Source organism: Balaenoptera musculus, chromosome 13, assembly GCF_009873245.2.
Source record: "Balaenoptera musculus isolate JJ_BM4_2016_0621 chromosome 13, mBalMus1.pri.v3, whole genome shotgun sequence".
NCBI lineage: Eukaryota > Metazoa > Chordata > Mammalia > Artiodactyla > Balaenopteridae > Balaenoptera > Balaenoptera musculus.
The window spans coordinates 61,045,686-61,060,768 of NC_045797.1; the positions used below are offsets into that span (position 1 = coordinate 61,045,686).

Below are 15,083 nucleotides of genomic sequence, written 5' to 3' on the forward strand. Positions count from 1 at the left end.
GTCTCGGTGCTGGGCACACTCAGTGGAGACTTGACTACCACTGCTCAGGGCCTGCAGCCTGGCTGGGTGTGAATGACGCTGGGCCCAAGGCAAGCGTGAGGATAGAGACATCTGGGGAGACAGCTCAGCACTCTCGGGTGGAGCTGTTTCCCCAGGTGGGAGAGGCAGGAACGGACAAGGGGAAGCAGGCTTTCCAAGAGGTCAAACAGCAAGGTCAAAATTCCAGGCCGAGGTTCGCGGAAAGAACCCGGATCAAAGGCTAGGTCACAAAAGATAAAAATAACAGTAACTGGGTCTCAGTAATGAGAATGGAGCCAGGAGCAAGAAAAGCTTTGAATCTGAGCCACGATGATCAAATACTTTGATATTCACTGACTTATTTTCTTCACCCTCTCCCTCCTTACGATAAGGGTCTAGAGAAGCAATGCCAAGGACATGGACTTGGGGTTAGAAGACTGAGCTTGAGTCCCTGTTCTTTCATTATCTTACACATGATGCTGAACCTCTTTGGGCTTCTATAAAGTGGGAATTCCCACTCTTCCTACCTCACAAGATCATCGTAAGACTCAAATAAGATTGTAAAGAGGGGACTATTCCATAAACTCGAAGTGTTAACAGAATGTTACTTGTTGCTATAGTTATTGTTGAAATGACTATCCTGCCTGCTTAGAGCTAGAACTGGTCTCAGATGATGGCTCAGTAAATGAATTATGAGTCCTTTTGCAAGCCTCAAATGTTCAGCTGATAAATGCTCTGACAACTGGCTTGGCATTCTGAATCCTGTCCATTGTAACTTAAGCATCATTTCTATCTCCACTGATAACATGAAAAGCATCTGGGATGTGGGTGGGTCCATGACATCCTTTCATATGGTCTGGTAAGCTTTGGAGGGTGTTAGTGACTGGCCACTGGCGCCTTTCACATTTGCTGAGTTGCAGTCTGAGTATCATTGTTTCGACTTTTGACTGTGTCCATGGTGTCTCGAAGAGAAGAGAAATCTCTTCGTAATCAGCTTATCCAGTGTGAGTTGAAACAATGCTTCTGTGTGCCTGGCTGACCCCATGCTTCCTCTCTCATGATGGGTGCCTTGCTGGATCTTCGAAGATGAGGGCAAATTCATCACAGTACAATTTATACTGTTTTGGTAGTTTTGCCAGTGGTTCTGCCATCCTCAAGTTGAAAGAGGATATGGAAAATCCATCTCTAAAAGATGTCTTTGATCAGCAAATCTTAGTTTCAGTAAGTCAGTGACATGAAACTTATGTCAATAATAAGAGATAATTCAACCAGTACTTTCTTAACAATAATACTGGTGGGGGTGGTCATGTTTGAAACAATAATGTCCTCAGTGTCTCTGTCACAGCACTGCGGAACACCCCTATTGCTTTCATCTGGTCTAAGATCTCCATGGAATCTTTTTAAAACTTGGTTCCCAGAAAGCATGGGAGAGTCACGGTCTTGAAAAGATCTAAGCTTGCTGCCCTCTTGCAATATGCAAGGCCTGAGGCCAGCCCAAACTGACAGTTTATTATCTCTGAACATTTTTTTAGTTTCACGAACAAAATAGAGACTCCCTGAACTGCTTTAAAATGTGAGCTGATTTGCAGGGCAATAGCTTTCCAATTAAGGTGAAAAGGAACACCATTTTGTGTTGTCCTTCAAATACCCAAACTATGGGTGGCAGGACCACAGTGCAAGGCACCGGCGCAGGGGCACCGAATACATAAACAAGCATTAAATATACTTTGCTGGATTCCAAAGCAGACCCAAAGCAGTCTCAAATTATATATGTATACATTTTTAAAGTGAGGAAATGAGGACCAAGGTAACTTTTAAGTAGAAAGAATACGCCGCAGCCAGGGATGAGGTCGGCACACAGGGTGCATGCTGTGAGGTCCTGCCTGGTCGGGGACGTGGCTTACAGACTCATCTCTCAGTCTGCTCTAGCAGCCAAGGGGAAAAATCAAACCCAGAGCGCTACATGACTCTCAGGGTCCCCAAGGACCAAGCACTTGTTGGTCTTAGAATGTTCTTGGGGATTCTTAGTCTTGGTTCATGATGCTGCAGAATGAGAGCTGGAGCCTTGAACCGAATCTTATTTTCGACTGGCAGCAAGTATTAAATTCTGTGGTGCCCAATGGTCTGGATCCCTGAATTGAGCTCTGTTTCAAACGAATGTGATAAATCCAGCTAATCTCTTAGATGTGAAAGTAAAATTCACTGGATGTGTAAACAGGTATCCTGTAGACATACGTGGCAAGTGAAAACTTGGTCAAACTGCTAATCGTTCAACTCGAATTGAAAAATGTGTAAAATGCAATGCATCACTATCCTCTCATGTTTCGAACAAATTTCAAAAAAGTTCTAACTGTTCATTATTGCTTGTCCCATATCAAATTTGGATTAAACTGATGGTATGACCCCGGACCAAGATCTGGCCCTGCCAAGCCCCCGGGGAACAGATTTCCCAATCTGCACGGTGATGGATAGTGAGCATTTCGCCAAGTCTCAAATGCAGAGGATGACAGGTGGGAACGATCCAGCTCCCTGACACCTCAGCAGCCACCTGTGACGGGAGGTCCATCAATGGGCAAGGGATGTTCTCTAGTAGACATTTTCATTCCTTCGCTCCGCCCTGCTATTTTACAACAATATTGCAGCAGATATTTTATCTTCAACAATCGGCCAGACACAGCACAGAAAACACTTCAATAGGGCCTTTAAAAACAGTTCACTGGGTTGCTCACCATCTCGAATACTAACCCTCATGTATTAAACAATGTGAAATCATTTTGCTCATTTAAGGTTAAGACTATACAATGAGACAGTTTGAAATGGTACAATCGGAAGTGGAGTTCGAAAACTAAAATATTAGAAATAAATTATATTGGAATCACCACCACTTTTAAAATAGTTATTTCTAGAGGGGAATTATTTTAGTCTAATTTATTTGAAAATAAGTTTGAATGGAACACCTGCAATTCCACAAAAAGTTGTAATATAATAGATGACCATTTAAATATATGCCTCTAGTCCCTAGAAGTCATACAAATACTATGTGGTAAGTGAAATGATTTTTTTTTCCCAATAAACACACCAGGAATTGTACTTACAAATAAGTGTTACTGCTAAAAGCACTCACTTTTGTGGGCTATATGCTTGTGCTAAAATGTTGTTCACGTTAAAATTCTATTTGAAACTTCTCTTCAGAACTGCTTTCAGAGGAAATTACTGTGTCATAGAAGACAGAGTGCCTTTACTTTACTGTCACTTTTTGCTTCTTCTGAAAAGTTTTACCCAGCTAGATCACCCAGCCTTTCCACCAGACTTAGACGTGAATGACTTTGACTATTTCCTAGAGTCTAATAAACCTTTAAAGTCAGGGGTTTACAAAGCTAAGAATTTTCAAAAGGAAGTGAGGCAAGCTGCAATGTCAGTTTCAACAGAGAAGTACCAAAAATATTCTGAACGACGGTATTCTTGCAATAGCTGTACAGTTCCCATATAACTATTTTGAAAGGTAAAACACTTCACTTGGATATGTAAATCTTGGTTATGTTTTTAAAAATAATTTCATTATGTTAAAAATAATTTCACTACTTTATAGTTGGACCTTGCATTGATGGGAACAAATAAACAAGCTTCATATAAAAAGTGCTGTCAGGTGCTTTAAATACAGGTGTGCTGAGACCTATCCATTCCTTAGAATTGAGGCAAACAGTGGAAGGAGATGAAGATGAGGATTTTAAACTAAGATGGTCTAATAAGCCATGGCTAGTAAAGCAGGACATCTCTCAAAACGTAGACAATGTGATTACCAGTTAAAATGCTAAATTCTATTAGGCTGACAAAAGCTAAAAGGAAACCAATTCTGCTACTTCTGGTCAATGGTTGTACCCTAAAGAAAATGGAATCTTTCTTTTTAATGTCCATAAGCCTTTTCTGAAGGGCATGTCTCTTAATAACCTTCATTAACTTCTGTTTGGTTGCCTAAGAGTTGTCTCTTATCCAAAAAAAGTTTAACACAGTCTCAGTAGAGATTGTGTTTATTTAAGCTTGTTGGAAAAACATTCCTATCATTTCAAGAATGACTAAATATTTTTCATTCACATAGCTGGCATTCCAGACTCTGTTTTCCTGCCTCTGTTGATTAGATGAAAATTAGCAGGCCCAAGTCTGAACTATTAGATTCTATTATGATCTTAGTAGGAAAATTATGAGACTCCTGGCAGTAATGCCCATTTAGGTATGGGAAGTAAACAGCAGAGGAAATAAAGAGGAACCTGCCCCTTGCAGGCCACTTCCACAGGGAAACACTTAATAGCTGGGACTGCCAAATGCTGGAAAATCAGAGGCAAAGGTTTCTCTAATCAAGTGTTTCAGAATCAGCTCTGAACCATACCATTCTAATGTTATTTGAAATACCTAAAGATATTTTAAATCCCCAGAGAAAATAAAAAATACTGTGAAATTCATTCATGAACAATTTTGGATGCTTAGGTTAAAGGACACCTAGGTTGACACATGGTCATCTGCTATGCATTTGTTACCCCACATATGACCTTATTTGGACAAGCCAAAAAACACACTGTGCTATATTTTAATTTCCATTTATGGAACTAGTTTCCAGGACATTTAGAGTTAAAGGATGAAACAACATGCCTAACAGTCTTTGAAATATTACGAATATTTTATTATTCTTGGCCTACTAATAATAGCATAGTATATGGCACTGAAGCAGTACCACCCATAAACTGAGTTTTGATCCCTGTTATGTACCAGAACATTAATATCATGTGACCCTGTGGCATCTTTGACTTCACTGCCTCTGGGGTCAGCCAAACTATGTTTGATTCCTTGCCACAGAAGCAGTAGCTTAATCGTTTGAGATACTGTTTGGTGAGGAAGTATTATGGGCAGGGTTGGAAACATATTTTCTTGTTTCAAGGAATTCCCACCCAGATATGTGCCTGGTACAGACTTTTCCAGCAGCCCAGTAGAAACCTCATTTGAAGGGTGGCTTGATTCAAACCATATCAGAATTTATGGAAAGAATATAGTGCTCCCATAAAATTAGTATTGACGATGAGGAGGACAATCTATTTCACAGCTCAAAGACCTCCAGCTCCTTAGAGGACCACAGCATATGATCTATTGGGTGAGGTGATGCTGAAGTGGCGCGTTAAATCCACATGGTCAAGAAATGCCTCATGGCCTCTCTTCAACACTGTCCCAAGTAGGACCAGGATTTCCCAAGTAAGGGATCCAAGAAAGCCAGTCGGCAGGAAGACAGTTGATAGCACAGCTATCACATTCCATCCTAAGTCCAGAGAATTAGAAAGACTCCATGGACAGGGAGTCAATTTTTATTCCTCCACTTCAAGAGTTGGCTAAGTCCAGGTTAGCAGAATCACAAGGCCTGCCTGAAACTCAGCTCAGTTTCAGACAATAACTCTGCAAATAACTTTCATTTGAAGTTCTTATTATGGAAAACGTCTTTAAAACACTGAAGTAGATAGAATAACATGATGGACCCTCATATACCAGTTACTGAGCTGTGACAATCTACAAATAACTCTTTTATTTCCTGTGTGAATTTGGAAATGGATTTTGCTTTTGTTTCAGAGAAACAGAAATAGTACAAAGGAAAGTACCCATTGTGGTTGGAAAGTACCCAACCACAAGCATGGAATTTATTTACTAGCAACTCAAATCCTAATATTGACTGCTAATTTGTAAAATATTACCTATGTTGTTTCTAGTTCTTGAAAAGTGATACTCTTGGCGTTGGCTCTGAAAGCCCCAGGGTCATCAAAACCATCAACTCATCTCAGCTGTAGACTCTGCACATACTGGGCCTAAAGAACACTCAGGTCACAGTGGCCACCTGGGCAGGGTCCAGCTACAGCCCAAGATGAGACAGCAGATCAGATCTGACATCAAGACTAATCAGGGATGATGAAATTCTTATCTCCTGCATCAGGTGGAGATGGCCTCACACTTGTCCACATACCTTGCATTTTTCTTGTTGCGTCATCACGGTCATGTCATTACATCATGCAGCCAGTATTTCCCTCCCCAACACCTTATCTTACTTTTAATTATAAAACAAACAGATATTTTTTTTCATGGAAAATGGCACCCTGTCCTCAGGGTCCCTCTGACATTAAGAATCAACTTAGATAGGATTTATACCTGGCATTACTGGGAAATCAACTAGCAAATTATTCTCAATACCTAACTGTGATATTAAAAAAAAAAAAAAAAGTCTAGCTGAAAACAAGGCAGTGGCACTTACACACTCTCAGGGCAGGTCTTAAAAGCAGTACATTAAATGTGACAGTGAGCATTAGCCTTGGAGGGTCTGGAGAAGGCCCACTTTAATTCTGCGATTCTGGACTTCAGGGGCTGAACTGAGAGAGGATAAACCACAGTTTACAAACCAGTCTTGGAAGGCTGCCCCTGGGTGGGAGTCGAGAGCTAAGTGCTCATCAGGAGAGTGAGGAGTCAATCTGAAGCTAACTGGTCCAACTCACCTGTAGGCATCTGGACCCACCGTGTCCCAAACATACTTCGTATAACACTCTGCTTTCTGTTCTCAAAGTGCACTTTCAAATAGAAGCATTTACACATTAATCTTTCTTCAGTTCACCAGAGGTCAGCATCTGACCCCTTTAACAGCATTGGTTAAGGAAACCCTCTACCAGGGTCTGCTGTCTTACTCCAGTCTTTTCCCCCTTCGCTAACTCACTCACTCATCATCCATTCATTAACCATTTTTGAGCACCTACTTACATGACAGGTGCTGCTTTAGGGATTCAAAAGCATATGGTAAATCCTAGCTCATGGGGGACGTAGCCTCTTTTAGGCTACTGGTCAGTAAGTGCACTTTGTCTCAGAGGCAGAATCCTTGCAGGGGTCCAGAGCCAGGGCTCTGGAGATACACTGCTCTGCCACTTCCGAGCTGTAGGCCCTTGGGCAAGTTACATGACTTCTGAACTTTGGGTTCTGTGATCATAAATTGGGATGGCAGTACCTGCACAAGAGGGCAGTTGTGAGGACCAAATGGGCTGATGCTCTCAAAGCACTGAGGCCTGGCTCCCAGTCACAGTGTGCGAGAAATGTCAGCTACTCTCATTAAGGGCTACAAAGAAGATGATGCAAATGGTGCTAGATGCCGAGGAAGACAATTCTGCTGCCCTCCTTTTTTGTTTTTAGTTTGTAAGAAAATAAGGACGTATCTCCCATATAGATGCTTAAACTGCAAACTTTATCTGCTATTCCATGTGTTTCCATTCTAGCTTTTTACAAGGGCCAGAAAATAAAAATAATGCAATTGATGAGCAAGAGGAGATGTAGAGAAAAGCCAACAGCACAAAACATAAGAATACAATCCGTTATAGACTTACAGACCGGGATGGCTTATCTGTATACCTGAATTGGGTGTTGACACTAACTTGCTAAGACTTAATCAAGAGAGTACTTAAGTGCCAATTTAAACAGCACTCAGGTACTTGTGAATTGAGTTAGCTGTCAAGTAACAGCATAGTCTTTAAGGGCCCCCAGGTTCACATTCCCAGTCCTCCAGGAGTAACCAAGCACATTATGTTGTCATTTGGAAGGTATGTATCTCTAATAACAACAGCAGTCACAACAAGGTTCTTCCTCCCTGAAGGTCCAAACACACTATATTTGGTGATGCAGTAATTTATTTAGGAAGAATCTAAACCCACAATCCTCGTGTGGGGTCCCTTTCATCAAATTTCAGACTCTGACTATGTACCTTGGGACTGTAGCTAATAAGGGTGAGAGCCAACATTTGTTATGCAATTGTGTACAGAGGAATTTACTGTGTATAAACTGCATAAATACCAGTCTTTCTGTTTCCTCCAAATAATTCTGGCTGATTATTTATTACACAACAATGCCTTGCTTTTTTCTTATTTTGTCTAATCCTTTGGCTCTTCGGAAATCACTTGAAATTCTATTTTAATAGGCTACTGAATAACTGCTGAGAAAAATATTTTTGAATACTTCCAGAGTCTTTCTTGGATCCTGAAAACTAAGCAATAAGATTTATTTGCCTTGCATTATTTTGCAAGTTTATTATTATTAATAAATAAGTTTATTACAATATTATTCATAGATAATAATAAGCTTTTACGATCATTATACTAAGCTGTACACTGTTTTTTTTTATCCCCATGCCAAAAGAATCTTTTGTCTTCTGAACACATCTTAAAATGAGGGTGTCACTGGAGAGTAAATGCAGTCTTACGTGAAACTTATTATTTAACTGACTTTAAAACAAAAACAAGAAACAGAAGATAAATTAGTTCTCTGAGAACTAAACAATGGAACCTTCTGCAAGGCTGAGACCAGCAGAGCCTAACAGCTTGGAATAAAGATGCCGAGCCTGGTGAAGTGAAGGAGACAACCTGAATGTGAGGCCTGAGAAGCAAATCGAGGATGGGCCTCAAAGGCATCCTTCCCCCGAGGTCCTCAGATTCAGGGGAGAGGGCAGGTGGGAGATCACATCAAAAACACCTGGAGTAGTTGTCAAACTGCAAATGATCTCCTCCCCTGTCATCAAACTCCTGTGTGTCCCAACACAGGGCCAAAAGCCAGAGATGAAGAGAGATGTAAGGGAACTAGAAATAGGGGCAGGAGGAAACTGAGATGACCTCTGGGAGCAGAGGAAGCAGACAAAAATGTAGTTGAATCTGACAGACTTCAGTTGATCCCAGCTCAGCCACATATTGACAACTGACCTTGGGAAAAATTATCTAAGTCTCTCTAAACCCTAATTTCTTCATCTTTAAAATGGTATAATAAGGCCTTTGGCAGAGTGTTGATGCGAGGATTAAATGAAATCAGGTACAAATAAAAAGCACTTACCCCACAGCACCTGAATGCAGACATTCTGTTTTTCCTGGTTTAATTTAAAACAGCCTAAATAGTTTCTTTGACGTTTACTAGGAATTGTCCCTTATTTAGCTTTGTGTCCGATGTGGTATCTGGATTACGGAAGGTTCTTAATAAATTTTTTGGAATTAATGGCTGACCCAAACTGTCACTCTTTTCTCAAACAGTGGAAGATAAGATTACAACGTGACCCATGTTGCAGAGACCAAACTCTAAGTAATCAAACTAACATCTACTTCCTACCCAAACATCCATATGACATAAGAATAAATCAGTTTCTCATACATATAATATATATTTTTGTCTATTCACCAACTGCTTCCCTTCTCTACGCACCACAATGGATATGCTAATGATGGCCAAAGATGAGCGCAAAGGATTTTCCTTTCTTACTTTTAGAAAAAAGGCCCTATTTTTTTTAACAAGTTTTTCAAAGTCTTATTTTCAATCTAGACTCAAGAGTCATGAAGTTAAAAGGGTTACTGTTTACTGGATTTATATGTATGCTTTTAATTTTTCTTACATTATCATGCACATACATATACTTAAATATTTCAAACCAATAACAGATTGCCCTTAATTCTCAGGGATAGATGTTCCCATCTTTATCTGCTTCAGCAGGGCATCTTTCCTTGTAAAGCTGACTGTACATCATCAAACATATTATCGCACACTCCTTTTTCCAGCACTGAAATGCTGCCTTTAGGGGATAGGAGGAGTGTATGTGTGAGGTGGGTGGGTGATTTCCACAAAATTGGTCATCTGGAAGCTATAAAGTTTTGGAGTGTGGCAGCTGCATTCTGAGTAGAGTAATGGTGAGGGAATTGGTGATGTCAATAGAACCAGAATCCTCCAGCTTAAATTTTTATATGATTTTTAAGGTCTTTAATAATTCTAACCCCTCAGAAGTTAATGAAGCCAGTCAGGCAAACTCTGAAGTCTGAGTTGATTAAAATTTTGGTAGAAGAAAAAAGACTTCTTGATAGAGGACTCAGTCTACTTGACTGAATTTCTGAAAAGACCTGTCAGTTCCTTAATAGCTGTTTTAAAAAATTCTAGAAGGATCCATCTTCCACAAGGACTAATTTTTGACCCACTTTAGTTCATTTCACTATGCAAATGTGCTTCTTAATGACAGACACTCTCTATTGGACCTGTCAGTATAGATATTCAATCTCTTGTTTGTAGTAACAGACGTGGACCAAGGATTAAGGCTGACTTGAGTAACTGTGCAAAGAATCTTCCCAGGATGGGGGAAGTGGCCTGGAATAGCGGTTGGGATGGAAAGACTAGTCCAGGATATCTCAGGCTCTCTCCATTAAACAGGAAGAGAGGTAGTGAATGCAGGTAACCAAGACATAAGAAAAAGCCCGAGAGGAACTGCAAAGCCACAGCCATTGAGATATTAGAAGCAGAATGGATGCTCAGGGTGAGGACTCCAGGCAGTGAAAACCACCTTTGATGGCTCCAGGTTTTTCTTCTAGCTGCCAGGACTCTTGGGCTTATGGAAGCATTACAAGTTGAACAAGCTATGCTTTGAGTCATGGGTCTTATTTCCAATTTCATTTCATTTCATTGTGTTGACCTTTGGATGTTAATCAGGCTTGCGGTGAACTGAATTAAAATGTATATATACTTTGACCGTAAAGTATTCAGATAAGCATTATCTGCAGTGGCAAAATAAAGACCACACTATTCTCACTGTAAATGTGTAACATTTCCCCCAAATGATTAGTTTGGGCTGTATAATAAATTCATCTGCAACTGGTAACAGCATGAAGCAGACATTATGCCTGAGGAAACAGAAAACAAGCAAGCACATACTGGTAGAAGCTTATCCAACACGAGATATTCGCCAGGGGCTCGTTAGAATCTACGAGGGTTACCTTCACACACGGGGCAACACTCCCCAGGCACTTTGACGGGGTTCATGCAGCTCTGTCCGCAGGCCGTCGCGACACAGTGGGGTTCTCCGTTGATGCACTGGCAGAACGTGCAGTCGTCCTCCCGCCACCGGTCCCCGTGGGCACGGATCTGACCATTGGCATAGCAGCCAGCGGGATTATTGAAAGGATACACGGGATCTAAATTAAAACGTGAGTTCAGAGTAAGACTGAGGGCATTCTACATCTTATCTCTGCCCGCACCTAGAGACATTTTTTTCCCCAGGTTCTCGTCATCAGCAGTTCTTTCCCAGCTGTGCTCAGCAGCAGCTCAGGGCTGCAGGAGGTGTCTCTAGGGGGACATGCAAAAGCAGCTGTCATGCTGAATTTCTGTCCACCCATCCTGACACGGCACACAGGGCAGGGGATCTGAGGCATAAAAACCAATGTGCAGGTGTTATCATTTCATAAAGGTGCAAAACTTCGTGGACGGAGCTGTGGGCTGGTCGTGAGAAAAAAATGCTGATCTGTTTTAGGCTCTGATGATGCCTTCTGAGTTGCCAGCTTAAATGTTTATTACACCTGCATTTTACCTCCTGTAAACTGGAAAGAATAATGCCCCATCTAACTTATAGTGAGCCTGTTATTTCTAGGACTAACTGAAGTCTATCCCACGGTGCCTGGAGGCACAGTGAGGTGTATACAGTCCCCTGCTGTGGCCTTATTCAGGACAGGGCTGACACAGCTTCTCTAAACCATACATGGCACTGCTTGTGCCCTGGAGGGAAAGCTGTGAACCTACGCCATTTTTCTCCCCCAAGCTGAGCAGTCAAGCAGCAGCTGAGGCTGGGGAACGTAGGTAGCCGAGGATAGTGTAAAAAAGTTTTCTGAGGTTGCTGACAAGCACATAAATAAAAAAACCCCAAATATCCTTATAAATGAAAGCAACTAGATAAATCACTCAATGTTCTTTTTCAGAAACATAAAATCTGGCCTCAAGAAGCAAGTGCTGCTGTGCTGGAAGCAAAGTCCAGGCAGTTCCGAGTTTGGTCCTCTTTATTCCAAAGAGGTAGTAGGGCATTACAAGAGAGTTAGAAGGCCAAAACTGAAAAGCATGCAGTCACAGCTTCAGAAGGGCAGTCTGCCAGAGATGCAAGCAGCCAAGAGACCTGAGTTAGATAAGACTTTATAAAATTTCTTTATAAAAAATATTACACTGCATACTTCATTTCTACTTTGAGCCTGGATCTGAATTCCAGGGAGTGAGACATAACCGGATCTATGCCCAGACAACTCATTATGATTATTACACAGAGGTCCATATCTATGTTTTTACACGACCAACTAGCTAGGGAACAAATCAATTGGTAAGGTTAAAAGTTTGATGTGACTTTCTTAAAATCCCTGATGACACCTAAAAAGTGAACCACCTTTCTCCTATATTAGCAAAAATAATTTCTAACAGGGAAGACGGCCTCCCTGTTATGAACCACTGTTCAATGTTAGGAATGTAGTTTGCATACTCTAAGCAATTTCATATCTTCAGTATTATGTGGTAAACAGAGCTCAAATATTGAAAAGAAATGGATTTAGAAAACAGAAAAAGTTATGGAACATGGCATGAAATTCTGTCCTCCCATTTCACGTGCGGAGGTAAGGGCAGGGTGAGTGTCAGACATGAGACGGATGTGCCTGACTCCAGACTGAAGGTCTGTGGTCCGGGCAGGACAAGAAAGCTCACGCGATCCTCCTTTCTGGGGAAACAGTGTAGGGCAGTTAGACCAGAGACACAATCAGGCACTCACTGCTCCTGGATTCACTGGAAACTCAGACAAGTGACTACTTTTCTGATTATCCTGATCCTTAAAATGTGTGGATTGTAGTACATGATATTCAGAGTTATCATTCTGAAATGTTTATTGTTTCTGAATAGGAGAGACAGGAGGGTCGAGCCTGTTGGAGGAACATGGACCTATTATTTCTTGGAGGGAAAAGGGGAATAAAGAGAAAGCAGGCCCTGGGGATCCTTCTGCCCAGGGCCACAGTGGACACTTGTCTGGGCCTTGCCCTGGTGTCACCACCGTGCCACACCATGACCCCACTCTCACCACCACACGTTTTCAAAGGACGGGGAGCCCTGCTCTCAGCGGAACTGGCGTGGGTATCGGAAAGGAAACAGGGTCGGTTCCTTTCTGAGCTGACTGGCTGAGGTGGTCAGTGATTAGGGCGGTCCTGTCCTAGCTGAGCAATCTGAGGGGAGCAGGGTAGGTGGAATTCTAATGTCAGGATGAAGAGAAAGTCCCAGGACTTGCCAGGGAACTGCTGGAACCACAGAGGAGGAACAGAAAGCACCTCCGGGAAACCTCAGGTCGATCTGTGGAAACAGGTGACCGCTGTCTACCCCCAGGGTGTAAATTCCCTCAGGGAAGTATTGACAGTTTCACACAGTCTACCTAGCATTACCCAAGTCCTAAAAGGTAGACCACGATGACAAAAAATGGGAACTTCTTCAATCTTCCTCTATTTTGGAGTGAGATTGAAGTAGGTCAATTTTGATATTAAGTTCCTAAACCATGCCTCTTCTTCTTATTCTCTGATTGGCACCTGTCCTTACCTTCACACACAGGGCAGCACTCCCCTTCGGGCACATAGTATCTCTCGCAGTTCAGCTCACCACACTGGGCGGTGAAGCAGATGGAAACACCCCCTTGGCATCGACAGAACCGACAGTTGTCCATTCGAAACATATCCCCATCGCTATACTCCACATTGTTGAATACACAGGCTGGCTTTGTTTCTAAAGGAGTTAAAACAAACAAGGCAGATTCAAAGTCATTTCTGAGTGGTGTCCTTTCATACTTTTCAAACAGCCTCTAGAAAATACTGTCTGACAGCAGGTTAAAATTTGATGGAAATTTACTACACTCAATATAATTTTTTACAACAGAAGCAACAAAGCAATGCAAAGTAAAGTAGAATAAAGTAAATAAAACACATCACTATTCTCATTATACTAAGGAATAGAAATTCCTCTTAGTAAAATCTATACTGGCGTCTCCTTATCCCAAATAAAAGTAACCATGTGACCATGAAACTCACATTTCTGATTTGTGCTTTAAAAAGATTTTTTGTTAAACAAAACTTTTTTTTGTTAAATCATTCTCTACCCTCAAGTAAATGATCCTGCCTCCACATTAGGTTTTGTTCTGCCTCAAAAAATTTATTTAGGCCTTTTAAGAGGTTATGTTCTTCTGTTTCTCCAGTGTTTTCTCCTAAATTCTTTTTTCTATCCTGTTTAATAATCTGTAATTATAATAGTGCTTGGCCTTTAAAAAAACACTTTCTACATGCATTGCCTCACTTAATCCCAATAACAAAGGTCTGATGTAGAAATTCTTATCCTGAGTGCAGAAGTGAGGAAATCCTGGGTAATTTGCTCAAAGTCACACATTTAGCAAATGATATAAGCAAAAACAGTAGCTCTTCAACTAAAACCTTGTACTCCTTCCATTGTGTTTCAAGGCTATGTTCTGCTAAGGACTCAAAGCCCTGCACTTACAATTCTCATAATGACACCAATGATTTAAAATCTTTTCTCTGCCCTAAAACAGTCTCCCTAAATCCATTTCTTAACTCTAATTTTGGTTGACTTAAAAGAACTCCCACCAGACAAAGACATCACAAGAAAAAGAAATCTCTTATAAATACAGACATAAAAAATCCTCAAAAAAAAAAAAAATACTAGCTGACTGAATCCAGCAACATACAAAAAAGATTATATACCAAGTGGGATTTATTCCAAGAATGCAAGGTTGGCTTAATATCCAAAAATCAATTAATGTAATACAGCATGTCTATAGAATAAAGGAAAAAAAAACACAGGATCATCTCAGTAGACATAGAAAAGATATTTGACAGAATTCAACACCCTTTCATGATAAAAACTTTCAATAACTTAGGAGTAGAAGTTGTTAAACAGCAACTTGATAAGTGGCATCTATGAAAAACCCACAGCTAACATCATACTTAATAGTGAAAGGGTGAATGCTTTTCCCTTTAAATCAGGAACAAGACAACAAAGTCCACTCTCACCACTTCGATTCAACTTTGTACTGGAGGCTCCAGCCAGGGCACTTAGGCAAACAAAAAGACATAAAAAGCACCCATATGAGAAAGTAAGTAGGAAAACTCTCTCTACTTGCAGATGACATGATCTTGAATTTTAAAAGATTCTAAAGAATCTACTAAAAAACTAGCGAACAAAAAGTTTGGCAA

General features: G+C 40.9%; 1 protein-coding gene across 2 annotated transcripts in view; it reads right to left on the minus strand.

Annotated features, from left to right (window-relative positions):
• The window catches only part of CRIM1 (cysteine rich transmembrane BMP regulator 1), a 204,952-nt gene that overhangs the window by 61,980 nt on the left and 127,889 nt on the right, over positions 1-15,083 (minus strand). For both annotated transcript variants that reach the window (XM_036872288.1, XM_036872287.1), the window contains exons 6-7: positions 13,423-13,605; positions 10,812-11,009 (exon numbers count right to left, since the gene is read on the minus strand). In XM_036872288.1, coding sequence (XP_036728183.1) covers positions 10,812-11,009; positions 13,423-13,605 — 381 coding nt within the window. The remainder of the gene's footprint in view (positions 1-10,811; positions 11,010-13,422; positions 13,606-15,083) is intronic.